The sequence below is a fragment of the Centrocercus urophasianus genome, unplaced genomic scaffold, assembly GCF_019232065.1.
Source record: "Centrocercus urophasianus isolate 14NV4802_14NV808 unplaced genomic scaffold, USGS_Curo_1.0 seq_40, whole genome shotgun sequence".
Lineage (NCBI taxonomy): Eukaryota > Metazoa > Chordata > Aves > Galliformes > Phasianidae > Centrocercus > Centrocercus urophasianus.
The window spans coordinates 2,935,114-2,961,730 of NW_024884978.1; the positions used below are offsets into that span (position 1 = coordinate 2,935,114).

The 26,617-nt window shown below is 40.2% G+C and overlaps 1 protein-coding gene across 5 annotated transcripts; it reads right to left on the reverse strand.

Annotated features, from left to right (window-relative positions):
* Positions 1–3,743: 3,743 nt before the first annotated feature.
* RHOT1 (ras homolog family member T1) lies at positions 3,744–26,617 on the reverse strand. Of its 5 annotated transcripts, XM_042832916.1 has the most exons (21): positions 26,520–26,617; positions 23,710–23,768; positions 22,491–22,572; positions 21,937–21,980; positions 21,431–21,484; positions 21,024–21,076; positions 20,385–20,493; positions 19,748–19,849; positions 18,256–18,354; positions 17,716–17,824; positions 16,689–16,809; positions 16,173–16,257; positions 15,651–15,796; positions 15,429–15,529; positions 15,049–15,179; positions 14,677–14,760; positions 13,970–14,089; positions 13,369–13,571; positions 11,902–12,024; positions 6,323–6,466; positions 3,744–4,866 (listed from the first exon to the last, which is right to left on the reverse strand). In XM_042832916.1, the coding sequence occupies exons 1-21, from the start codon at positions 26,554–26,556 to the stop codon at positions 4,749–4,751; spliced, it is 2,124 nt and encodes a 707-aa protein (XP_042688850.1). In that variant the 5' UTR covers positions 26,557–26,617; the 3' UTR covers positions 3,744–4,748. The 5 variants fall into 5 exon arrangements, with proteins under 5 accessions (XP_042688850.1, XP_042688849.1, XP_042688846.1 ...); XM_042832915.1 differs by lacking the exon at positions 6,323–6,466 and having other exon boundaries at positions 23,710–23,764; XM_042832912.1 differs by lacking the exon at positions 6,323–6,466.

Sequence of the window (26,617 nt, forward strand, 5' to 3'; positions counted from 1 at the left end):
GTCCCCCTCCAGCCCCCGCCTCCCCCCTTCTCCTCGGATCCTTAAAGAAATTAAACCTAGCTGCCGCTTGGCAAACTTTCAAGCGCAGCCGAGCCTGCCTTCATGACTCCCGCAGCCGGGAGGGGAGGAAATCCTCCATCCAGGGAACATCCAATTAGAGCGGGCAGAACGGGCAGGCGGCATCCCGGCGGCCGGCTCCGGACGGGGCAGGTGGTGACCCCTCCCCGCGCCGACTTGGCCGGCTCCCCTCCTCCCGCCCCCGCGGCCGGGCGCCGTCCCCAGCCCCGGGCACGGCCCCGCGGAGCGACCGGGGGGAGCCGCGCGGCGCCGGGGACTTCGGGAGGCAGAGCCCGGGAGCGCGGAGCGCGGCGGAGGACGCGGGCGGGGCGGCGGCGAGGAGGAGGAGGAGAGGTACGGGAGCACCGCGGGGAGCCCCGCCGGTCCCGTTTCCAGATGCCGGCCGAGTGGCTCCGTGCGCCCTCGGTCTCGCTGAGCAAGTGCGGGCAGGCGGCGAGGCGTGCGGGGTTACGGCGGCTTTTTAAACCTAACTTCTGCCGCCCGGGGATGCTCGCGATTCGGGCTCGGTGCGGCTTTTTTAATCCTTCACCGTAATTATTTGTCCCTATACGTTAAGATGGGCGTCTTAATCATCTGGAGCCTGGATTAGGAACTTGAGGAATGCCCTGACGGAAGACAGAAATACAGCAGTTTTAGCTTCTTCCAATCGAGCACGGGAATAGCAGGTTGGCGGGGGCAGGGCGGCAGGCCGGGCTGATGCTGCCGCTGCTTTGCGCCGTGCTGGCAGGCAGAGGAGCACGGGGCCGAGGGCAGAGGATCCAGAGCCTCCGGCCAACACTGTGTGACACGGGAGTTCTAATAGCAGGTCACAGAGACCTCAACCACAAGGACAGAACCAAGCGAGAATTCCTTCTTTTCTTTACAGATTTGTTTAGAAGGCAGCCAGCAACAAGAAAAGCTAAATAATAATAAGTGAACGCAGATAGAATACCTCTAGAGCTGCACTAGGATCTTCCATCCAGCAGCAGCACACAGCAGAGATTCCCTCTTCCGCCCACAGCTGCCAAAAGCTCCATGCTGTGTATCACTTTTGATCTAGGTCAAATTAGTCCCACGCTGGGATGGGAAACCCAGCAGGCCTGGGTGCTCAGCTGTGAGCCACGGCACCCAAACTACGCGGCAGGGAGGAGCACAACCCTGCTGAAGGCAAAGGCCCAGCTGGGCTGATGCTGCTGGGCAGCTGTCCAGAGCCCCTCCAATCTGCTCCTCCAAAATCTAAGAGCAGGCCACCAAACCCCGCACTTGAGAAGCACCAGCCCTCGTAAAACACCATCCCTGCCAAAATATTCCAGGCCATGAACATAAAGACAATCTCTTTTTGATTAAAAACTTAAACCTCATCAAAACTCCAAAACAGATGGATGGGAAAAAAATGCACTATGCCAGCAGAAAGAAGCAGCAGTCATTTAAAGATGTCTTTAGGGAGGAAGGAGGAGAGTTTTAGAAGTAAAGAGAATAAATGAGATGTATTTCAGGGGTAACAGGTTCCATGCAGCTGGGACTGCCGTGTCAAGAGCCCTCTATTCCAGGAGCTAGCAGGAAAACACTAACCATGAGATCTAACATAAACGCAGTAAACAGCAGGGAGAGCTGCAAAGCCTTACCTTAACACCAAATTCCCATTAAACTGGAAAACTGCTTCGAAATTATAAGTTCATTTTTCTTCTGTAAGGAATGTTTCATTCTAGTGCCAATGAATGCTTTGGGTTTTTTGGTTGGTTGGTTTTTTTTTTTTTTTTTTTTTTTCTTCCCCAGGGAAATATCTCTGCACATTGCACATACGAGCCAGTGCTGTGCTATAATTGTCACAGAAAGGAAATTAACAGTATTCTAATGAGGAGTTTTGTTACAGACAAATGATCGTCTTCCAAGTCTGTGCGAGCCTCTTAATTTAGACTGTCATTTCTCCCCACTGCATACCCTGGTGATTCTACCTTGGAAAACAGTAATTGCTAGAGACACCAGGGAGCTGTGGGCCAACACAGAGCAGATGCAAACAACACAGAAGGGTTACAGAAGGAATTCAGAGAGACGAAGCTTGAGATAATAGACCCCAGTACATGATCACATTCAGTTATATGGGCAATCCTTGATATGCCTCATACTGCAAACAAAATGTAGATACGGGTCCTTCCTGCATGGGAAGTGGCTAAAAAGGTCAACTAATGAATATGCAATGTGAAAGCCCTCAAAGGGACAAGCCAACATCTGTCAGCCAAGCCTCCCAAAACAAATCAAAACAGTTGGTTCATGGGTCCTTTTTCCACCCAAAGAAGCCCCAAAGGGCTTTTACAAAACTGCACAGCTCTCGCAGTTGAAACCAACTGGAGGAATCTATGCAGCTTGATGACTGCATCGGAGCTGAGACAGAGACCTAAACCTGGAAGGCTGCTTCTGAAGCAAAATGCAGTATTTAGGATCAGAAGCCAAAAGCACTGCACCCGAGCAAGAAGGTAGATAGCACTTATGGAGTTACAGCTGGATCGAGCCAGTCAGATTAACCCATTCAGACTCATGAAGATCTATAAGGACCACAGGCTGTATGAACTGTGCCCAAAAGGTAGCAGAGACAGAGGGTGCTTTGAGGGAGGACATCAGCCTCACATTTTAGGGTTAATGTGAATCAGACCATATGACCTGACTTACAGCATCTGCCTCGTTCCCTCCTGAAGAAACAGTGAGCAAAAATGAGCTCCAGTCCCTTCTATCAGATCAGCCCCGCGGTGTTTAAGATGTCTTTGCACCTTTTCAACTGTTACCTGATGGGATCACAACACACACAGATGGCTTCGCTCCAAATTAAAACAACTGCTTGAAATGAGACCAATCAGTAACCCAGGGTTAATTTTCACCATAAAATCAAGCCATGCTTACAATTAATCCAGAACTGGCAAGCTTTCAGGCAGGAGGCCAAAGCCGAGGGGTGAAGGATGGTCTCCAAGGATGGTGAACCAAGATCGTTGTTCTCTCAGTGCCTTTGCACCAAGGCCAGGCGATTTATGTCACAGGTTGAACAGGAAGTGGAGATGAAGTTTGTTTTAAGGGGAAAAAATAATTTGAAAACGTTGACAGGCTGCTGCAAACAAAGCGTGCCCAATGGCGCACACAGGTCTGCCTCCGGTCCCTCTTCACTTCTTCACTTCTGCACGCAGCTCAGAATGTTCCCGAAGCTCTGCCAGTTGCAGGCAGGGTCCTCTGCAATGCCTGCACCTTCCGTGTGAGCCAGGCGCTGAGCGGGGCTGAGCTCAGCTCCGAGCCGTTCGCTGCTCGGCGCTGCCAGCGGCACCAACGCTCAGGGACTCACTTAAAATAACGGGATTTCTTACAATTCCCTCAGGATGGCGCCTTAAAGACGTGCTTGTGAGCTTCCGTGCTGACACCACCAGCCTCCTTCCGGGAGGATTTCGGGAATCACTGCGTAAAACAGGCGCGGCCGCTGCCGCTGTGGCACAGATCGCCTCAGCGCTTTTCCTCAGGAGCGGCTCACATCCCGCCGCGCTCCGCACCCGCCCGCCACTCCGCGAGGCTCTCAGCCGGCAGAGCCGCGCCGGAGCGGCGCGGCTGCGCGGGCCCATGGCGCCCCCTGGCGGCCGCTCCGAACAAACGCCTCGAGGACGCAGCGCGAGGTTTTATAGGCGGAGGGGAAAAAAAGGGATCAAGGCCAACACAGTACACAGTTATTTTATTGAAATAGTTGAAAAGGCCAGCAATGGAAAAATAAGTTTGTCACGAGGGCGGAATTAATATTTACTCGATCGTTAGAAAAGCTGTGTCTACAGGTAACTCTAGCCAGGTACAGAATGCACTGTGAACCATGCAACTAAGAGACTACAGCAGATAGGCACTGTGTACTATTTCGGTTCTATCTGATGCACAGCTGTTGTCAGGTACAACTGACACCCGTGAGAAACTGAACAGCAGCACTTCTCGAGTTATTAACATTTATAACGTACAAATGTTCTCACCTGATTGATAAGGGATATAAAACACAGCGTAGTGGAAAATGAGTAACAGCTGCACACAGCATGTGAAGTTGGTCTGGCAGTCATTGAAGTTTACGTTTTTCCTTTTAAAAGAAATACTTGAGTGCTAAGCATGGCGCTGGTCATACAGCATACAAAACCAAAGGCCAGGGCTCATTCTGGAAATACATTACAGGGGGGAAGGCTGGCTGTTAGAAAGAAATTCACAATTTCTGATTGAGTTTGGAGTCCAAAACGATGCAGTCACTTCAAATGAAAGTGAAATAAATAAGCAATCCTTCAGGAAGTATGATCCTCGAGTTGAACCTACTCTATGGAAAACGAAGTTCAGCTATACAGCAGGATGTCACTGTGGTGAAAGCCCTCAGAACAGCATTCTGAACAACTCCTTGGGAAGCAATGCTGTCCTGCTCTCCTATGTACAGGTTATTTACAACAAGTTCCCTTTTGGCCTCACCCGTCAAGCCCCTGGAGCTGGCTGCTTAGAAGTGATTCCTCCCTCCCCCCCACCCCCCCATTTTGCAATACTGCAGTTAGAACTATAATTTAAAATAATCTTATGCATGAATTACAAATATTAATAAAGTAACTCTGCATATATAAATATTTCTAGCGGAATTTAAAGCATTCAGAATGTACATAAAAGTTTATTTCCATTTGGTAGGGCCAGATGTGCTTCTTCTCAGATCACCGCTGCTTTATTAATGCTTTGTACATAGCGAAACCCAGAAATGCAAAGACAGTAGCACCAAAACTTGCTCGGAGCCAAAACGTGGAGCTCTTGAGGTCCGCTTGTGTCACGTGCCTGAAATTTGACACAAAAAAAACCACGAATTATTTGCAGGACAAGAATATCAGCCAAGTTGTGCTAAGCAACTCTGCTTTTGGAAATTCATCACTACACTTGTCACAGGCAAGGAGCTTACACTTCTGCCCTGTGCATAGTTTAGCAGTCATTCTGTTTCTCTTTTAAAGCTTAGGGTTTGATCTGCAGCCATGATCACACGAGTAAACTTACTAAAGTCAGGGCTCACACAGCTGAGGGTGGATACAGGAGGAGGCCATTAATCAGCAGTGAGTATGGGGAAGGCAGCCATCTTAGAGCACCAACTAACACCCAGCAAATAAAAACAGTCAGCAAATAAATCATAATCCATAATGAGAACAAAGTCCATCGCTGCAAAACAGAACTTTACTCAAATTTGAGTTTGCAGACTTTTTGCTTCTCCTTGCAAAACTTTCCAGTCCTGTTCAATATCTACTTATGTTACTCCCCCCAATAGAAGGTTACTGACAAGTAGCAAGTAATATTTTTCCAAAAGCTCGAACCAAAAAAACTGGCAGTCTGTAAACCCCTTTCTTCCCAAACAATCACAAGAATGGCAATAGAAACAGTCATCCAATACCAAGCTGAAAGCTAACAGACTGTGCTGGTGAAACAGGCAGTGACAATGGAGTCAACAAAAAAAGGCAAAATCCAACAGCAGTATGAAGATGACACAAAAAGCCACACTTTGCATGACAGCAAACAGCCAATGGCCCAAGACTCCAAACGCTGCGGAGTTTGTGAGCATGCTCAGTTAAACACTGCCAGGCATCCTCAAAGTAGTCTCAAGTATGACAGCTTACCATAAAGCAGGAACTACCATTTAAGTTATCATAAAGCTATAATTCAAAGCACAAGTTCCTAAATAATAGTAGTTTGTTTGTTTTTAAGATAGAAAATAGCTTCACTCGCCTATCTGTTTTAGCCTGCTTTTATCATCACAGGTTACTCAGTGAAAACTGCAGGAATATCAAAGTCCAAGGAGCATACAGGATTGTGCAGGGATCCTAAGCACACACAGTGCACAAGGAAGTTGATGTAGTGTGAACTGCAGAGCTGTCATTGAGAGGCTGTTTAGTAAAGCAGGAACTGCACTTACTATCAAAATACACAAAACCAGTTCAGGATAGTATTTAGCAGACACTTGCAGAAGCAATATAAGCCATCCAGGTAATCCGTGTGCTGTAATAACACAAGCTAAAGAACAGGCACAAATTCTCTGGTGCATTAACAGCAAAACAGTTGTTGGCTAAAGATTACTGATCTTAGTTAAAAACATCTTGCTGGGTTATGGAATCAGATTCAGGAATTCCTACAAGCATTAGTTCTACAGCTGCTTTTGACAAACTCTCTGCAAACTACGTGTCAAGTAGACTGCTGAGGGAAAGAAAGGGAAAAGGCAATGGCAAGGTCACCTCGGTTTGGCTGCTGTTACCTGTCTTCAAGCAAACGTGGACCAAGAGATGACTCCATGAAGATGGAATCTTCTACAAAGCTGACGGCGTGCACCTGATGCATAATACTGCTCTCCTCGTCTGCTAACAGCATGGCACCCAACTCATCTATGTGGGGTCTTAACCTTTTTACACACATGCACAGTTTGCAGTTCACAGTGTGGCTCAACATTAGTAAGTATCTCAAATAAGAGCAAATGTCAAAGCCCAAAGAATTCATCATTTTTACCCATCTAACTTCTGATTCTCGTGCAGCTGTTAAAAACTGACTGCTTGGGAGAAAACAGAAATAAATAAATGGCTTTGTACTTTTTGAGGAGCAAAGTAAAATGCACGACTTTCTGTAACAAAATGCTACTGCTTTAAGGACGAGGAAAACTGTTTAAGAGACCAAATCTCTTCCTACTCCATCCCCAAAGCATCAACTTCCACGTACCCACAAGATATGCATGAATGAGAGCTGCTGTGCTCTACGGAATGACTCTTAACACATCAGCCCTACGACTGACGGTCTCATTACTGTTGATAATTCAAATCAAGACTGTATTTTGTCACTATCAACAGCTTTGGCATCTGTGCTTTTTTATTTTTTTCTTTTTTTTTTTTTAATAAAAGACTATACAACTCAATTTGTAATTTATAAAAACTCATGTAAAATAAGTCACATGACAGGATGTTAACAGGTTACATGACAAGCTCAGGATATTTGTGTAACAAGATCACTTTGCTTAATTCAAATGCCCAACTGTTTATAAAAACACCCCCTTGGCAGTGCACACCACTCTTTAAAGTGCACACGAGTGCTTTTGCATTGCCCTGTAAAATACTCATATCCAGATTTTCTGATTCCTATCTCTGATTTGTTTTGACTTCTGCACATGTCCATATTTAACTTGCTGAGTATATTTCATCCTTTCAGAAACAATTAATGTATTATCAATCATTATAAAATCCTCTTCTAAAGGGAGAATAAATTGACCCTGATCCCTTCTCCAAGTTACAGATTCTTTCATTTAAAGGAAGAAACTAAATCAAGGCAGGGATTTGCTTTATAACCTTGTAGAAAACAACAGTTTGAGCCCTCTGAACATCTCAGCCCAAGTGCTGAAGGTCCAAATACACTAAAATTCAGTTCTTCACCCCTTCAAAAATAAATCCAATTTTTCTTACTTCAGTGTTTCTGAGAATAAATTCCATTTTCGCAACATCAATCCCTAATACTGATCAACTTACATTAAGAAAAGAAATCTGAAATACTTAAAAAGACTGATGGTTGTTTTGGGCACAGGTTCTCTGGTTTGAATGCATCTGTAATGCACAAACATTGCTCAATTCATGAAAATCCTGCCTCTTCAGTAAATACTGTAAATACATTTTATTTCAGTAGTTGTGTTTGTGGCAAGAATTTTCACCAGTGGTAGAAATTATTGCTGCCTTGCTAATAAGAGACATCTGACACTTTCACTAGCTCAAAACTAGAAAAATTATCCTCCCCAGAGGACAAATAAACACTTGTGAATGTGCAGTAGTTAGGGCTCCATCATCTATGTTGTATTCAAAATTCTTGATGATGAGAAATCAGCTTTCAAACTTTTAAAGCAGACGTGTATGTACGTCATCACACAAATATTTCTATATATAAAGGGAGTCTAAACGTGGAGCCTGTGCCTCTGTCAGAAGATTCAGATTTTAATGCACATTTTGGAAAAAGATGACATTTTCACTCAGCCCTTTGGGAAGGGTTAAGTAAGCTGCTGAATGGGATCTTGGAGATCCATACAGTCTTTCTTTCAAGAGGCTTTAATAACTCAAGCAGTCTGCAGCATGCACTGACCAAGCAGGTAACTGAGCATGCTTATCATGGTTAACACAGAAAACCAGCGAGTTCTGGGCCAATGCCAGCATTTCTCCCCATGTCAGCAGAAGAATCCCAAGTCTGGGGAGGTTTAATCTTAACTATTTAAATTCAAGAACATTTCCATATGAACTACAAATGCATTTTAAAAGCACAGTGGTGAGGCCAACATACAAGTCACATGGCTAGTCACATCAGAAGTATAAGCAAGTTAATGCAGTCAGCAAGTACTGCTCTGACAGAATGTAGATTCTAAGTATAAAATATAAGCAACTAAACTCCAAAACCATTACACAACATATACAAGCTGCTGCAGCTTCCCTTCAGGCATTTATTTTCCTAATGCCAGCAGTTAGTTTCCCCCATGCATTAGTTAAGTAACATGTGAGAAGTGCCAAGCACGTCTTATCATATACAGCACCTAAAAAGAATGCAAAATGTCCATTTAATATGTCCTATTTGGAAAGGAGCAGAGGACACAGCTCTGCAAAGCTAAAAAGTATGGTGTACTGAACAGCTGAGAGAAGGAAGAGCAGAGGTGAGAAAATATTGTTATATTCTCCTGATTTTAGGGACACCCGGGTGAAGGGACAGATGTCTGCAATCAGGTTGAATGGTGATAGGTTCCTACAGTTTGAACCAGTGATCTGCTCATAGTATGCATACTGAAAAATAAAACCTGGGTTATATTCTTACAGCTTTCCCACTGTTATAAAGAAATGGGGCTATTGCTTGCGTTTAATTTCACAGAAGGAAGGTTTTTATAGAAATCTTACAATTCCCAAATCAATTATGCTTTTATATGGAAGTAGAACATTGCTTTCATTTCATAGTATTTAAAACTTTAAAAGGAAGAAAATAAAACGGTCTGAGAAGTCTCCCTCACTGAACAACACAATTATCATGTGTAACAATTATTTTGAAATGAAGTCAGCAGAAAAACATCACTGATATACGAGCAAAATGCAGCAAGTAAGGACTTCAAACCAAGAGAGCAGAAAAAAAAACCCACACAAAATCCATGCTCTGGAGTTAGAGAATGGAAAAAAGAAGCAAAAAAAAAAAAAAGCTGGTAATTAAAGAAGGGGTCAGAATGACATGCACAGAAGCCTTGCTTTTAAAAAACAAGGTAGGAAGGAGAGATTAAGTGCCAGCCAGCCAAATACAATGAACACCTAAAGGAAAGAACAAAAATACAAAAATACCAGAGCAGTCACAAGTCTCATGCACGCACGTACAGCACTCTGAATGCAGTGCTTTCTTCCTCAAAGCAGCAATGAAGTGTGATCCTGGGTAGTTCAAACCAACAATCCTGTTTCAGCAGAGCAAGCATCTCCAAACTGAACATCCATGTTTGTTCAACTTGCCTATAAGGCCTCAGGAGAATCTTGGAAGTTTGTCCACAAAATAGAAACTAAAGGTGGGCACGAACAGCTTTTTCAGCTGCATTCATTCTTCCTCTAACTGGGAATGTTCTAATGCACTACTATATTTTTGCTTTGGGAACAGTGTTTAAGCACTACTTAGCAACAATACAGGAAGGAATCTAACTGTAAAGATTTCACATTACCTACTTCTACTACCTAGAGCCTCAGAATAGGAGGAGATCAGAATAACTTTTGAGGAGCCTCTTTTGCCCATTTTTCACCTAACCTTTGCTGAATTTCCTGACCTAATGGTAAATATCTGTAAGAGCAAAGTTTAAGAAGTCATATAAATCAGCTACATCAGACAATCCTGCTTGATTCAAATGCTTTCTCTAGCAAAAAATCATTGAAATGCTTCTAAAAAGTTAACATTTCTAAAGAAGAAAACTATTTTAACCCTCCCAGGTTTACAGTTAGAGGTCATTCCTTGTTGTTCACACCTATCTCAGCTCCTTTCTATATATTCTTTCCTATATATACAGTTATTTACACAATGAATGGTGAATAACCTGCCACAGTGTCCTCCATAAGAGAGAAATCCTGATCAGGTAACTAGGAGGCAAATAGAAAAGACAAAAGACATTAGCCTGGTGGAAAACAAACCTCAGCAACTAACATAGTGACTGCAGACAAAGATTCTGGGAAATAATCCTCCTTTCTGTAGGATCAGTGCAGGAAGCAGTGAGGAATTCTCTTCACCTTGAATTACAGACTTTTAGCTGGTAGTAGATTCATATATTTATTCCATACTATTTAGTGACAAAGTGAGCATCCCAGGGCTTCTCAAACAAAGGTTTCAGTGCCTCCCAGCCTCAGAGGAACAAAGTACAGTGCCTAATGTAGAGCTCAAAGAAACAAAACAACACAAACAAGCCCACACAAGAGAGAAACATGCCACAATATTAGCGCAGCAATCCATAACCATTCCAAAAAGCAAGGATGGGACACACAGGTGGCTTCAGCCTCCATTACGAGGACTTAGGATTTCCTAGCAGTAACTGCTGAATGAAGTTTTAGACTGATAATCTCCAAAGAGATTTATTTTGCAAGGGATTTTTGGCTAAGGGCAGAGCTGTACCCTAAGCTATAGAGATGCAGTATGAAGAGTTTCACTTATATTCATCATATTTTCCTGAGCTAATGAACTTTTCCCTCTTCTCTAAATTCTCCCTCTGTGGTTACAACATGCATCTCAGATTAAAGCAGTATTTCACAAAGGTACTCATACTGTAAATGGGCACACTGTTAGGCCTACTATGTACATGTAATTTGCATTCTGAAGGAAACACCCACTTTTATTTGGAGGATCTACATCTAAAACCAGTAACGAGAAGTAATACAGACCAGATCTACTGAGGATACATCAGCATGTTGTAAGCAAGGCCTTCACATAAACATGTTTATCACAATCTGTGACTCCAGCGAACACAAAAATTGTTTGGTTTGAACTCCCATCTGCTGGGTCAAGGTGACAAGTGCTGAGCTGTTAGTACATCACGTGTCAAAAGCAAGGTGTTTTGTAAGTGTGCAGTACACAAGACAAGATATAGCACTGTTTTCAATGCTGAAAACCAGTTCTTTTTACCCTTTGCTTTTTCCAAAATATCTGCGAATGGAAATGGTTAACTGTTTGCCATTTCTTACATATTGCATTTTATTCAGAGGAATTGGATGTTCAAAGCTCCAGATTTTACACAACTTACCCACTCTATATAAACCAGACATAACATACACACAGAAATTCTATCAGCTCCCAAAAATAGCAAACTAGCAGTTATAAACATGTCATATGTTATACAGTGTTGCTACAGTCAAGCTGTGCCTTTTCCTACGCTATTTAAATGATAGTAATTTTATAATTGATAAGAGGTACTAACTCAGATCAATACTAAACAAACCTATAAAGCCTCATGTGAGACATTACAGAGATGTATATGCATTACTTGTTGTCCATTACTAGCTCCCTGAAAAACACAGTCCCAATTCCTCCACTGCATTTTTGTAATCAGAGTGCCTGAGTTGACCACCAAGTTGGTAATGTTTCATAGAAATCAATGGACTGAGCTCTAAAGAACCAAAAGCACCCTTCACTTAAATAGATCAAAGCTTGACAATTTTATGACAGTTACTAAAATAGTACCTGCCTACTCAGTGGATATGGAGTGAGAAATCTGTAGCACAGAAGGTTACCAACTGCTTTAAAAAAAAAAAAAAAAAAAGCAAGAAAAACCTTTTATTTTAAGAGCACACCTGGTACCTAATAAATAAAGTTAAGGACCTGTTAAGAACTGCAGTGAAGAGTTTGTTCTTTACAGATTGCAGCAAGTCTGAGTTGAGGAAGTTCTGACAGATGCAAAATGTACACCTGTTGCAGGCGCACATACAGCGTAACCGGGCATGGCTGCGAAAACACACAGAAGGACAGGAGTTGAAATCTTGCTCACATAATCAGGTGCACATTAGGACTGTGCCACAAGAGAGATTCAGGAATAAAAGGTACATTTGAATGAGTAAGGAGAGGAGAAAAAAATACACTGGGGAAGCGAGGGTAACACTACAGCTGTGCAGAATTTTAGGGCTAGATGTTCTACATGTTGTACATTTTAGCATTACCACCACACGTAGCTCTTAGTAGGAAGCACAAATATGAATGAAAACATCTGCTGAATTTATTTACGTTTGTAAGGAAAACATCTAAAGGCTGAGTACCTCTGCACAGCAATAGATAACACCCCTTTTTCAAAGGAAAGTAAGCCACATTTTCTATCGGTTTGAATGCACACTTGACAGTGACAGCAACCTCTACTTTTCCCACCCTAACAAACACACATGCTTCAGAACTAAGGGAGAAGCAGGAATATTGAGACAACGTTTGGTTGGTGCTATGCTTTTTGTGGTTTCCAGTACTCCAGCATAACAAAATAAGAACAAAAACTAAATTAAAACTTTACAAATCTAATTAGATTTGGTTCCAAATATATAACTTTAAAAAAATCCTAGATCTTGGGTGAAAGTGACATTAGTTCTATTTACTTTAAAGCAAATGTCAGCTGTCATACTAGACTCCATCTGCTGTAATATTTATTTAGCTCATCACTATATTAAAAGTTCCACCCACCAAAAAAAAAAAAAGAGATGCAAACTAAGCTTAGCAACAGTGAGATTTGCCACGAAAAAGAATGCAAGCTTAAAAATATAGCATCTGAAACCTTTATACAGAAGTTTTATTAAAAAAGAAATATCTAAGATCTGTCAGATTCACAAAGCAAACAGTAAGCACCCTCAAAACAAAAAGCTTCAAGCACTGCTTTGGGGGAAACTGTTGTTGTTTAGAGTGTCATTAATGTTAATCAACTGTGAAGTTGAACTATTTGCAAAAGTGACAGTACAACTTGTATACAATTATCTTAAAACATCAAGATATGAATAATGAGATACAAAGTGATGCCTTCACAACAGAACTCTACACATTAATTGAACAGATATGCCTAAAAAGTAACACGAGCTGAATAAATTAGTGTAGTCTTTAAAAAATAGCTTACACAACAGCTGGCACTGTTTCATCTGTTGGATTGATACCAACTTTCTCCATCTGAAATCACTGGAAGGTAAACACAAGTCGCTTCTGTCTCTCTCTGTTGCTAAACCTCAGTGAGGCAGTTCCATCCTCATGGTTAACAGTGGCATGCAGTGCTACAGTGCATGGTTCATGCAGTGTGAAAAACACAGTGGTTCGAGTACTTACGGATACATTGCCATAGTTGTCAGTTTAACAAAGATATCCTTACTCGGCATATCAACAGTATTACAGGTAAAGGCTTGAGGTGGAGGCATTTTGTGTTTTTTGCAGAATTCAGCAGGAGAAATACTATATTCTTGTCTAACTTCATGCAAGTCAGACTTTGCAGCTACCACTAAGCACGGTATTCTGCTATCCATGAAGTGTTGCTGCAAAGTTGAAGAAAAAGTGAAAGAGACATTACATGATATGTACAATCTGGAAAAGCCCAAGTGTTACTGGTTGTAGCATATTAATATACATGCACTGCACTCCAGTCAGACATTTCTAGAAGCAGAATATTTTATATAGGTCTCACTTTTATATAAATTGCAAAATGGCTTTTTTAGTGCATCAGCCACATATAACCTGTACTCATAAACAAAAGGAATTGTAAACACTGGAGCTTGATATATGGGCCAGTAATTGATAGTTTATATCTATGTGTGTGTGTGTGGCACACACACTGACAAAGTGTGTACATATATATACACATACACACACACACACACATACATATATATATATATTTTTTCTTTTACATATACATTTAAAAAAATACACAAACCTTAAAAATCCTGACACAGTACTCAAAGGACTTAGGGTTACTGACATCATATACCAGGCAGACAACGTCGCATACGGTCTCAGCATCAGTCAAAAATTCTGAGTCACTGACATCATGTAGCTGGAAAAACAGACCGTAGGAAAGGGAGAAAAGCTTTGTTATCACATACTTAAAGGAATTTTATAACTTTATTTTTCTTGTTACAACTCATTGTTATGCATCCTTAGAACTAATGGACTGACAATAGGCAGAATTAATGAAAAACAATTAAAAGAAATTAATCAACACAGACAACATGTGTGAACTGTTAACATCTGCAGGTGATCACAGTCTCAACAGGAAAAGTTACATTTACTTCTAAACACACACCAAAAAAAAGGCATTCATTCTACAGAGGAAAATCACAGAGCAGAGGACTGGGAGCTGGGAAACCAATGGAAGATATTGCATCATAAAGGAAAACTACAGTGGAGTAAGCCATTGAAGAAAGTATTTCAGCCACTGAAGATCAACTATGGCCATTCTAATCAACCCACCTGACAGATGTGTGCTTTCTAGGCAGGTAGGATGGCTTAATGAAGCATTGACATTTAGAAAGAAGAGACATTAAGACAAATTCCCTCTATTTGTCTGCAGAAGGCTTTTTAATAGTTCACTGAATTTTAAGGTTAACAAGTCTCATGTATGCAACAATGAAGCAATCTTACCAGCAAGTATTTTTCTTGTCCATACACATAGACTGTGTTTATGGCGTAGTAAGATTTGTGTTCTGCACGTATTTGCCTCTGTCTCTAAAAATGCAGAATTTCATGTTAGATCACAGCAACTTTTGCCATCCAACTAGATTTGAACAGCTGTTTTACTCCAATTATTATGAATTAATATTATGGTTACCTGTGGTTTATTTTTATTTATTATTAATCCAAGATACACAAGTAAATATGCAATATCCATTTGTCTATTTGCTACTCTTAACAAAAACTCAACCTCCAAATTCAGTAGCAATGAGTACAATTCTAATGTTGTCTAAAATAAACTCAAAGACATTTGCATATGAGTATGAGCAAGAGCCTTCTTACCATTAGATTTCTTCCAAGAAGAGCTTGAAGAACTCCACTTTTCCCACAGCCCTTCATTCCAACAACATTGCATCGGAACACATTTCTCTGAGTCTGTTTTTTCTGGAGATCTATCTTTTTATCTCTTGTTACTTTTGGAAGAAAAAAAAACAAATATTTTTCAAAAGATGCATATTAATGTATATATAAACACATGAACTAATTGTCTATTTACATCACAATGCACACAAAACATTATTTCTCAAAAATATTAAATCAAGACTTTTGCAGAAATTAAAGGAGTGGAAGAAGCACAGATACTTATTTAAGAAATTTATTCTTGGGCAGATTTCTTAAGTTTAAATTCCTAAATTGAAATGAATCTATTTCTTTTTAATTACCTGTAATTGCTGATGCTTGAGATTCTTGTTCTGCAAGTATCGAGTAGCCTAAATAGCCCAGGTACTCCAGGCAACGCTGTACATCCAAGTACGTGGTCAGTCTAGCAGAGGGAACAAAAAGGAGTTTCAAAACAGATTCCACAAATCCAATTCTATCAACTAATGAAACAGTCTTGTCATACTCAACTTCTCACCCACCAAAATGCAATGGAGCACACTTACGTCCACTGAGAGAGAAACCCCTGGTAGGTAATCCATCCCCTTTCATTTGTACAAACAGTGTTGTTAACATCAGGCCCCCATGGCATATAAGGAAAGACTTTGAACAAATCTTTCAGTTCATCAGTAGACAAAGCACAATCTCTGTCCTGAAAACAAGAACAAGGTATCAGAAATAAATAAATCCTTAATTCACACCTATTCTGAAGTGACACATTTTTGCTCTACAGTTGCAAAGTTCAATAAATGGTCTACAAAAAAAAAAAACCAAAAACAATGGAGCTTTTTCTCTCTCAATGTCTGTTATTTTTTTTTATTTAAAACACGACTAGATATATGAGGAAGTTAAAAAACAAAAAGCACAACTTTAGTCTGTTATTTGAGTTGAGGGTAATGGTTGTACCACCAGTTTTTACTACATGGCTTAATCCACAGACAGTTTCTGAATGAAATGACAAAAACATGCTTTCTGTTAGCAAAACTGCTAGCAAAGTAAGTATATACACACTCAAATTAGAAGCTTACCAAATCATGCTTATCAAAAATGCTTTGAAGAAACAAGTATGCATGATGATTTAATTCTGTCGTGCAGTCTGGAGGAATTCTTAGCCTATTTACCAAAAAGAAAAACAAGAAGTGTTAAGTCTGCAACATACAGGATGCTGTAATTCAAAACAACAAATTCCACAATTGAAGCATTTGGCATTTGACCTCTCATTTGGTTTTCATAATCTCCAAGGAGATCAAAGGTCCATACTTTTTTTGTTTTAGGAATGCTATGAGTGGCTGTATTTATATTATACTATATTCAGTCAGTGCTGAATGGGGAGGAGGCTGCTGTTAAGAAAATAGAGATGGCAGAACACAATTTGGCACTCTAAGACAGGAGCTCTTCCTCTGTAATTTTCATACATGGATTCTAGCTGATAGGTCATAAACTAAGAACGATCATTAATGTAACAATAAGACAACACTACAACCACAGAGCAGCATAAATTAAACGTGCATAAGCTAAAGAGAGCTCAACTAGGCGACACTTACAGAGGAAACAAGTACTCTGGGGTAAGCTCTAAGTCATCATCATAACCAAAGCGACGCAGAACAGTCCATGTTGTTTCATGCCTTCCTCGCTGAATGAAAAGTGTGTGTAGAAAAAGAAAACCTAAAATCAAATGACAAAAATTCATCTGCTCGAGGTAGTTTCGTAGTAACAGACTGAAAACAAGGAATACACATTTGACTTTAAACCAAACGTGTAATATTACATAATGATCCGTTACAGATTGTGGGCTCACAATCTGTAATACTTTAAAAAGTATTTTTCAAACAACTTTTTACTTAAAATAACACTTAGTTTCCCGTTGCTGTTTGGCCTTTCAGTACCAGCATTTTAGAATAACTTAGCTGTATAAAAATAAAAACCATGATATTTTCAAGAGTTCAAAACAGTAACACACTTAGCAGGAAGCTTGGAAAGCAGCCTCATGGAAGAGTGTCTTTAATTTTCCTACACACACAGAAAAAATGAGTAGGATTTTGGCTTTGCACTTTCCAGAGCTTAACGAACGCTGAGATTTCACTGCTTAGTAAGGCTATGCCTTAGGATTCCCTCTCTTGGAAATTTCTCACTAGTTCTATCACACGTAAGCTCCACAAGCAAAGGGGACAAAACGATGCTCAGAAAACATTTTTTCTCCTTTCATTTCTGCCATATGCTCTGAGCAAATCTGTATAACAAAGTGTTTAAAATTCTGACAGAAACCACACCTTGCTGACAAGCATTGCAACCAGTAAGCCTGGAATTATGTAGGAGAATATCTCCTTTGAATCACTACCGTCATTTTGGAGTTCGGATTCTGACCTTCTGTAACAAGAAGAAACCATATTCTTATCCATGTCCATGATTCCAGAGTTTAATCACTTTTTGACATCATACTGAGACTCTCAGCCCTCTTCTAAAAGAAAAGATCATATTCCCAAAGACTTGTTTGTTTTTTACTTTTATTTTTACATTAGATGACTGTCAACTTTACCAGAAGACACTTGCCCACAGCTAAGTAAGGCTTACCTTTTAAGGTTAATCCATTATCAGCAACTCCATCGCTGACGTTTTTCCTAACTACATTCTTTACATCTTCCAAAGCTTGAGGAGCCAATGGTGTATTAAAACAAATTCTCTAACAAAAACCAAAAGAACATGTTAGGACCATAGCTACTAAACCAGTCAAACATCATGTCCAGTGTAAAATGCAGCCTTAAAAGTTCTGATAAGCTAGGATAGTGCAACCCAATTAGTGAAAATAAAGGAAAAGAAACACTTCACATTTTGTTTTTAAATACAAGCACATTTAAATAGTTGTGGGTTGTTTTTTGTTTTTTTTTTTTTTTGCTATAGAACTAAAGCTTGAACTATGGTTAGAAATAAAATCAAGACTATTTCAATTTTCATAAATATGCTCTTTTATGCCAGACCCAAGATTTCTAATTTTCAGCTTTGATTTCCTTGTGGTTCACTTCACTGCTGTTCCCTGAAAAATAAATGTTTGCTTTTCTAGCATTACCAGAGTTCAATCATTAAGCACAGTGAGAGAAAAAGCAAAACAGTCACCTGAAAGAAGTTGAGCTCTGCATCATTGAGAGTACCGTCGTTATCCTGATCAGAGATTCTAAAAATGCGAGTGAGTGCTTTAATACAGGCAGGTTTCATCTAAGGAATAAAACAAAGTTCAGTATATAAAAAGTACACTGAATGACCCCAGGCAGCTCAAATACATTAAAATAAATACCAGCCTTCATTCTATTTTTTTTTTTTTTAATTAGACATTCAAACACACAGGCACAAAAATAAGAGGAAACAAAACTGTGACCTAAAGAATTAATATGCAAAAATTTAAAGCAGTCATTGCACAATAAATGTCTTCATATTCAATTATTCAAACTGAAGGTGGCAACAGTTAATTTAAAAACACTATCAGTTCTTCAAGTTCAGTTATACTGCTACAGAAAGCTTTAACAATGGTGGATTTTCTTTCTCCTTTTTGTGTGTGTGTGCAGAAAGGCCTGGCTATCCCAGTGCCCTGCAAAAGCAAACAGCTCTAGAACTACAGCCTACTCTTTCTAATTGAGCAAAATATCTATATTCATCATTTCAACTAAGACTTCAGAAAGCTTCAGACAACAAACACTGTAGATTTTCAGAGTTTATTAATCTACCAGGCAAAGCACCGATGATATGGACTGCCACTATGACAGAAGAACTGCTGGGATACCTTCCATGTGAAGGAAAACAGACTGGTAATTCTCTCCCAGCAACTAGTGTGATGATGGACTCTTCTCTTCATAGAGGTCACAGATATTGCATAGAGATTGGTTTTCAAAAACCAAAAATATTTCAGCACAATTTTATCACATTACTAACACATACAGATGATTCTGATGGAAGAAATCAAAAGAGTTATTCTCTCATTCTCAACAAAGAATTTATGACTGAGACAACTTCCCTACTGCCCAGTAATGCAAGAGGGTGGGGATTAAGTTCGTAGCTTATATATAATTGATCATGAAATTAATGTGTTAAAAGAAAGAACAAAAAACAACCATACTCCTCCATAATATGCTAACTACCTACAGTATTTTCAAACAGCCACATCACTTGTTTTTGATCCCTTTTGCCAAAGCCTCACAAGATGCTCAGAAACCTTCCTTCCCTTAAATCAGGGTAAGACTGGAGCACATTCCCTGAAACAAATGGAATTATTGTGTAACAAAGGTCTAAAGGAGAAATGAACTGAATGCATTATTTTTTTCACCATTACTTTTGACTTAAAACTTATCCTATAACCAAAGCTTATCATTTTACTGATCAGCTCAGATGGAAAACAAAAACTTGTCCTCTTTGTTCTAAAGAAAGAAGGAGGATGGAATTAATACAACACAAAGCAGTAACCAGGTTCTGGAATCCAATATCTGACATTTGGGGGAGGACAAGCAAGAGAAAGGGAAGACAAAACACAAAAAACTTCAAAATTCACTGAGAAGAACAAAACAGTACTCATTTTTTTTCCCCCACATTACTTATTTTTAAAAATATGTATAAATACCTCTTTCTCCTCTGGGCAATAAAGAGGACCTGTAGGATGCAGAACAGCTTTCTGTGCATAATAGAATAGTTCAGATATATTCTTCAAGTTTTTAGCTGAACACTGAAAGAGAAATTCTTAAGATTTATTTGATAGTTTTTGACTATGTGATCTGTGTTGAAGCCTACATAAGAATCAAGCTTTTAAAGTTCTGGCCTCCTCTTGCAGTACACTGCAGTTTTCAAAAACCCAGCCCTGTGTATGTTCAGTAATTAATACTGACCATGTCATATCAGTCAAAAAAAAAGTTGTATCCACTTGATACAAAAAAAAGCCCCAAACATATCCTAAGATCTCCATTCCATTTTAATACTTTGCAAACATGTTGCTGGCTTAATGCTGTTTTTAAAACACTTTCTTAAGGAAAAGATCTGAAAAGGCTCTAAATATTAGAGCATTTAATTTAATTAATCAAAAGCACAATCTTTTTCTCAAAAAAACAAAGAGTACACAAACTCACTGTGAGAAGAATAATTCTATTTGAAATAAGTATTTATTTTGATCAACAACAACAAAATCACTATTTCTATTACATGCTGCCACGTATGTTTGGCAAGAAGGTATTTTTTGGTACTCATTCTAATATAGGATTACATACCTCTACACATGTTTCTATCTCTGTATATTGATTCATAATGGGAAGAATAGTTTCCATACTGCTGTACTCCACTAGATCAGACTTGTTTCCAACTAATATAAGAGGCAGCCTGAAAAGAAAAAGAAAAAAAAAGGATTAAGAGCTTTAAAAACAGAGAAATAGAAATATCTATCTTAATTTAACATTCTTCCTCCCACCAGAAGCCATTGTACTACTTTCATGATGTAACTAAGTAGCACTGACAGCCAGTAGGCAAAATGAGATGACAGCAGTAAATTAATCTGAAATACAATCAAACAGAAATGTACTGATTGTTGTTACTTCAAAAAACCCCACACTGTTAAACACAAGCCATATTACAATAAACAGCATCATTAGAAAACATTTACAGACCATGCAGTCAAAACAAGTTACATCATTGCAGAGACACACCTGGTAAAAGCTGCCAATGCAACTCAAAATAAATAGCTTTGCTGAAATGTACAACAGACCTACATACTTTAAATCCCTTGTTGCTTGAACTTCTTACATCAACTTTTAAGTTTAGTATTTGATTTTCTTAATTAACATCCTCAACACTGTCCACTGATACCCATCGCTGTGAAGCCCAATTCACACTTCTTATCTTTATTTATGCACCTGCTATCTTTATCTGTCCTTTCATTGATGAGAGGAATCCATCGACTTGTTACCTGAAGTGGGGTTAAAAAAAGGAAGACACAAAAAATACAGGTTTAAATTTCATCAGACTGAGCTGTGCACAGAGTTGACTATAAATGCTACCTCTTTCCAAGAGGTCACACATTTACTCACACACACACAAAAAAAAAAAAGAAATAAAACCTGGAGTTGCTTAATGAGCAATTTTGATGACTGAAAGGACTGAAAACCCACATAATGAAACGGGCCAGAAGCAAACGAATGCACAAGTGTATTTTATTAACAACCTGACCTCTTATGCATTTTAAATGCCTAACACAGCTTTCACCGTGCCTAAAAATTAACACTCGTATCAACCAATAATTAGATCAAATGTGTTAGCATACCTTATCAATGGAATTCTTGTTGTTAACAGCATATACTATACAAATCACGTTCGCCTGAAATGAAGAAAACATGGAAATTCACTGCTAAGAATTTTTTGGAGAAACAAAGATTAAGAACATGACAAAGAAAAAGAGCACTTCAACGCTGGTCAAAAGCTGTATCTCTGACTCGCTTATGGAGCTTATGGCCCAAACAATATTGAAAACTCTTGAAGTAAAGGAAACAAAAGAGAAAAAGACAACTTGTGAATTCCTTGGATTCCTGATTAAGAACTATTTCAGCTCTGACCTGTTCCTTGGAAGTGCAAAGCTTAAGCTCAATTCACCAAAGCAGAGGTTGTACCCACCCTTCTCACTTGGAGCAGAGGTTGCTGTAACTCAAGGCTCCAAACAATAATAAATGAAATGCCAAGAAATAGCAAGAGAATTTTTCTAACAGTAGAAAAATTAAATGGAAAACATTCCTTTGAAAGCAGATTTTTTACTGAACATTAAAATACACTCACCTGTGAGATTTCATGATAGAGTTGTTCATCATTTTGTTCTGCTTCTGCAATTCAACAGAACAAGATGATCATTAACACTAATTTCACAATGCTCATTAGATGGTCCTGTTGTTTAAATGGCTTTTTATAAAATGCACTAAGAATTGATTCTACCATAACAATAATGAAAAAGATCCACTAACTCATGAGGCAGAAATGGCCTGTCGCACAAGAGGCTTCTCAGCAGGTACTTTAAAGAGGAATCCTGACATTTGAAGACAGGTTCTCTCTGGAATGAGTCAGTTTGCATCCCCTACGATCACCAGCAGCACCACCTGTGCTACCTCTACCACAACATACAACACATTAATTTTATTGTGGAGACAATGAACATCTTCACTGAGAGCAAGCAGGGAAGCCATCATCATCTGACGTAGTTTTATCTCATCAGTTGCTATTTTGATCTAGTCTTTTCCTACACTTACATCTGGTCCCATAGCAGTTTGACTGCTGATGGGCCACTGAGGTCAGTGAACAATTCCATACCAACTCTAACTGTACTGCATGGTTTTTACCCGAATAATCCACTATGTGTGTTGGCACTCTTTCAGGGGTGACATCAGCTGGAATGGTGATTTCTTCAGCACGTGGTGGAACCTTGGGTTGTAAAGAAACAGCAAGAAAAAGCGTTTAAAAAATAATCACTGAAAACTTCAGATTGCTAGGACAGTGGAATACAACCATACTCCTGACAATTAGTCATCTTTAAGACTCTGTTTGTAGTTCAAGCACGTGGATTTTTGTGATGTTTGAAACTCAGTGCTACTTCCTTGCTCCTTCATGGTCTGCTACTGGATAAGGCAGATGTCATGTTTTATGTAAGTGATACTTTTCTCTCAACAGAAAAACATAACTAAACTACACAGAAGAAAGTTGGGAAGGGAATGGAGGGCTATAACACAATTACAAGCAGCCTGTCAAAGAATGGCTCCCTGAACATTTTAAGAACAAACAGAAGCTAGAGCTCTTTTTAACCTGCAAGCTTGGGAACTACATTCAGCTATGTAAACAATCTGATCTTGACTCATGAACTGTGGTAACGTAATGATTTGCATTAAACATGCTGCATAGTTTCAAAGAACAGCACATGATGTCTATTTTAAGACTTGTGATCAGAAGAAATAAACATTCAAGTTTATATGTAAAAAGCTCAACTGTTCAGAGCAATTGCAGTTCTTTTCGTGGTAAAGAGAACTAAGTGCTGCTTTTTTATAAAGTAATAAAATCTAGAAGTAGTTTTACTTTTATTTTGGAAGGAAGTTTTCTGGTTGCACTCCACCAAAGCTGGGAAAACATTCTTCAAAAATAGAAATAAATGCAATACGTTGTGTAGTTACAAAAAAAATGGCTAAGTGTAAACGATACACCAACTTTTTACTTCCCCATTCTCATTCATTCTTCTACTCACTTATTCTTCTCTTTAAATATAACAAACCAAACCAGCACACGCCACAAGTTATGGCCAAATTCAACTGCTGATGAAAACTAACATTTCTCAGGTATTAAAAAAACCTTAATTGGGCATTTGAAAAACAAGAAAGCAACTTAGATCAAATTTAATTTCCTAATCATCACAAAGAGATGCATTTAAACCAACCTACAGCACTTTTCAGAAGTCACCACTGAAGTTTCAGACTTTTTGTTGTACAGAGAGCATTGTTTTAAAGCAGAGCCGTTATCTTGCTCTCTGCAAAAAGTAAAATAATATGAAGAAAACAAAGGAGGACGCTCTACCTCTTCTGGAAATTCTTCACTGACAAGAGACATAATTAGCGATGTCTTCCCAACTCTGGCTACAAAAGAATTAAAAACAGAGATTAGATAATTTGGTTATATTACACTTAACAGTTCCATCCCATCTGAAAAAGAAGTATCTTAAAAATACTTTCTAACTGACCACATTAAAGGCTCTTTATCTGCTATTTAACCACATTTAAAGTTGATAGCGGCAGCTTTCTCAGAATTCTTCTGTGGCAAAACATTTGATTCTATTTCACAATTCTACATTTCATCCAGGAGGGAATAAAATCCTGTTCCATCTTTTTTATCTTTTAACCTTAAGATAGAATGTTTAAAGAGAAAACAAAAAAACCCACAATGCTCCTATCAAAAAATCTCACCTAGTGACACAAGCTACTTTGCTGTCATCGCTGCATTTCCACTCGCCTATTTAACTGTATATAATTCTTAGTATGAGGCAAAGAAGAAGAAATTAAATTCTAGGAGTAATTTGTTTCCAAGCAGAAAGCAGTGCTGCGGAACTGATGATCCAGTCTAAGTGAAATCAACTTATCCAAACCTATTTGTGGCACAGTAACAAAGGGCTTTCTGACACAGAGAAATGAAAGCTTCTCTTCTTCACGGTATGTTAAAAAGCAGATATTGCAAAAGTATGAAAAGCAAAGAGGAGGTTACTGTTTGCAGGGGGACTTTTGTTTCCCCTCCTGAGAACAGACAAATCTCCCTCTGTGGCATTAACTGGAGAGCACTAAGACGAAGAGTTCTGAACAGTACGATGGTTGTGTTTCCATCACAGATGTTCATACAAGCTAAAACATGAACTTACACTACCAGGTGTCCTCCTGCCACACCTTAAGATTCATCCTGACAGAATGAGAAGGGCTTTAAAAGTTCCCATGTTTCCTCAGATAAATACCTTCCTGATAGGCAAATGAAGTTAGGAGATAATTATAGAACATACTGGAGCATATTCTGCATCCAACCAAGCCAGCTCCTGTTTGAAATGGAGTAAAGCATCTCTGCTTTGCAAAAATCAGATTAGTTTTTTTAATTTAATGCGACTGAAAATAGAAGGCTATGGACCACGTGTTAGGAAAGACACTCTGTGTACAAACTTCTGATAGATGTGAAGCACTATAGAGTTGTTTCTGTGAAGACCCATAGGTTCAAGAGCAGAGATTTGGTTTATTTTGCTCAAATCTGGGTCAGCCACCCATCTTTCCCATTCTGTTTATAGTCTTAGAAGTATCAGCCTAAACAACATCGGCTGAGGAAAACAGGACTTTGTAATGATTAACTGGTCTTCTTTTCCCTCATATATGGAAGCTTTTAGTACATGATGTACAGAAGTAAAAAGTTGGATACATTCTGAAAGTCACGGGCAATTAAAAATTGACGCTCACACCCTGGGTACTAGAACCAAAACAATCTTAAATCTGAAAAGACCACTACTAGGGGTGAAAAAACTGTGTTTTGGAACGGGCTTTCATCAGGTCTTGCCGTTTCAGAGTCTGAATCTGCCATCATCTGGCAGGTACAGCATGGCCTGGATTGACTTGTTTCAGGCAAATAAGTATACATAAAAGACATGCATACAAAACAGCACCAGTAACATTACTAGCAATATTACTAGAAAAACTGACGTATTCCACAGATTTTTTATTGAAATGATTTTGCACACTTTTTTCTCCCTATTTTTCACTAAATTATCTTTATACAAACAAAACTGATACACATCTGCTATAAACAGAACTCAACTAATTTCAAGCCAAGCAAAGGCTCAGTCTGGCTTTAAACAGTACGCTCTGTGAGTCACCTTGCAGTTCATCTGATATAAATCTAAAACTTGCACCCTCAGCTCATTGCCAAAGAAAGTAAAGGTAGATTACAAAGAAAGTAAAGGATGTATGCATCCTGAGGAGGAATTCAGCCGTGCATTCTGAAGGCTCTGGAATAAACCAAGCTTTGTAAAAGCAGACAAACTTCATGAGCTAACTTCTTCAGTAATCTCCACAAGGACTCCATGCCGAAGCAGTGCTGGAATCACCCCGGGGCACCGCAGGAGCCGCACTGTGTACGCACACCACGTTCTAAGGAAGGCAAGGCTAGTCACGCTGTATCCTCAGTGTAATTAGGCAATTTTATTAACGGCACTTGGTAATTACGTGGTTCTCTTTTCTCGCGAGGAACTTCAGAGCGCTCTACAAGCTGACAGAAGGCAGCCTCCGCGGTACCGCTTCCCTCAGCGCGAAGTCGCACTTCCGGCAGACCGGCCGTTTATTTGGGCGCCCGCATGTGAGCGCAGGGCCGGAGTTTCAGGGGCGCGGCGAGCAGCAGAGCCCAGCCGTAACTGCGGCGCGCATCCAAGGTCACCCAGGCGGCGGCAGACGCCGGGTTCCTCTGCCAGCCCCGTCCCGCAGCGCCCGTCCCGCTGCCCGAATCGCATTTGCCCCAGCGGCGCTACCGGTTCCCAGACTCCTCGGATCGAGGGAGCGAAGTCCAGCCGGCACCGGGAGGCTCGGACGGGACGCGGCCACGAGCGGGGCGAACGCCTCAGCCCCGTCCCCTCTTCGCGGCCGCCCGAGGAGACACCAACTCCGAGGCAAACTTCTGCGCCCCCAGCCCTCCCGCCTCCCTCCGCTCCGGCCCGGGGCGAGATGAGGCCGCGACGCCCCGAGCGCGCGTGGCGGGGCCCGGCGCCCCGAGGCGGTGCGACCCTCACGGCGCCAAAGCACCGCGCCGATCTCTGACGGTCGCTCGGCCTCACCCCACCCTGCTCCCGGCCCGGCCCCTCCCGCACTCACGTTCTCCCACCAGCAGGATCCTCACGTCCTTCTTCATGACCCCGCTGCCTGGCCCCGCGCGGGGCGCTCACATCGGGCTCGCCGGGGGTAGCGGAGCC

Coding starts and splice junctions, on each gene's coding strand:
- RHOT1 (XM_042832916.1), bottom strand. CDS start 26,556: ATGAAGAAGGACGTGAGGATCCTGCTGGTGGGAGAAC. Junction 17,825..18,255: donor CAGAGCTCAACTTCTTTCAG/GTGACTGTTTTG, acceptor GGTTTTTGTTAG/AGAATTTGTTTTAATACACC. Junction 14,090..14,676: donor GACAAGAAAAATACTTGCTG/GTAAGATTGCTT, acceptor CTGTTTTTCCAG/CTACATGATGTCAGTGACTC.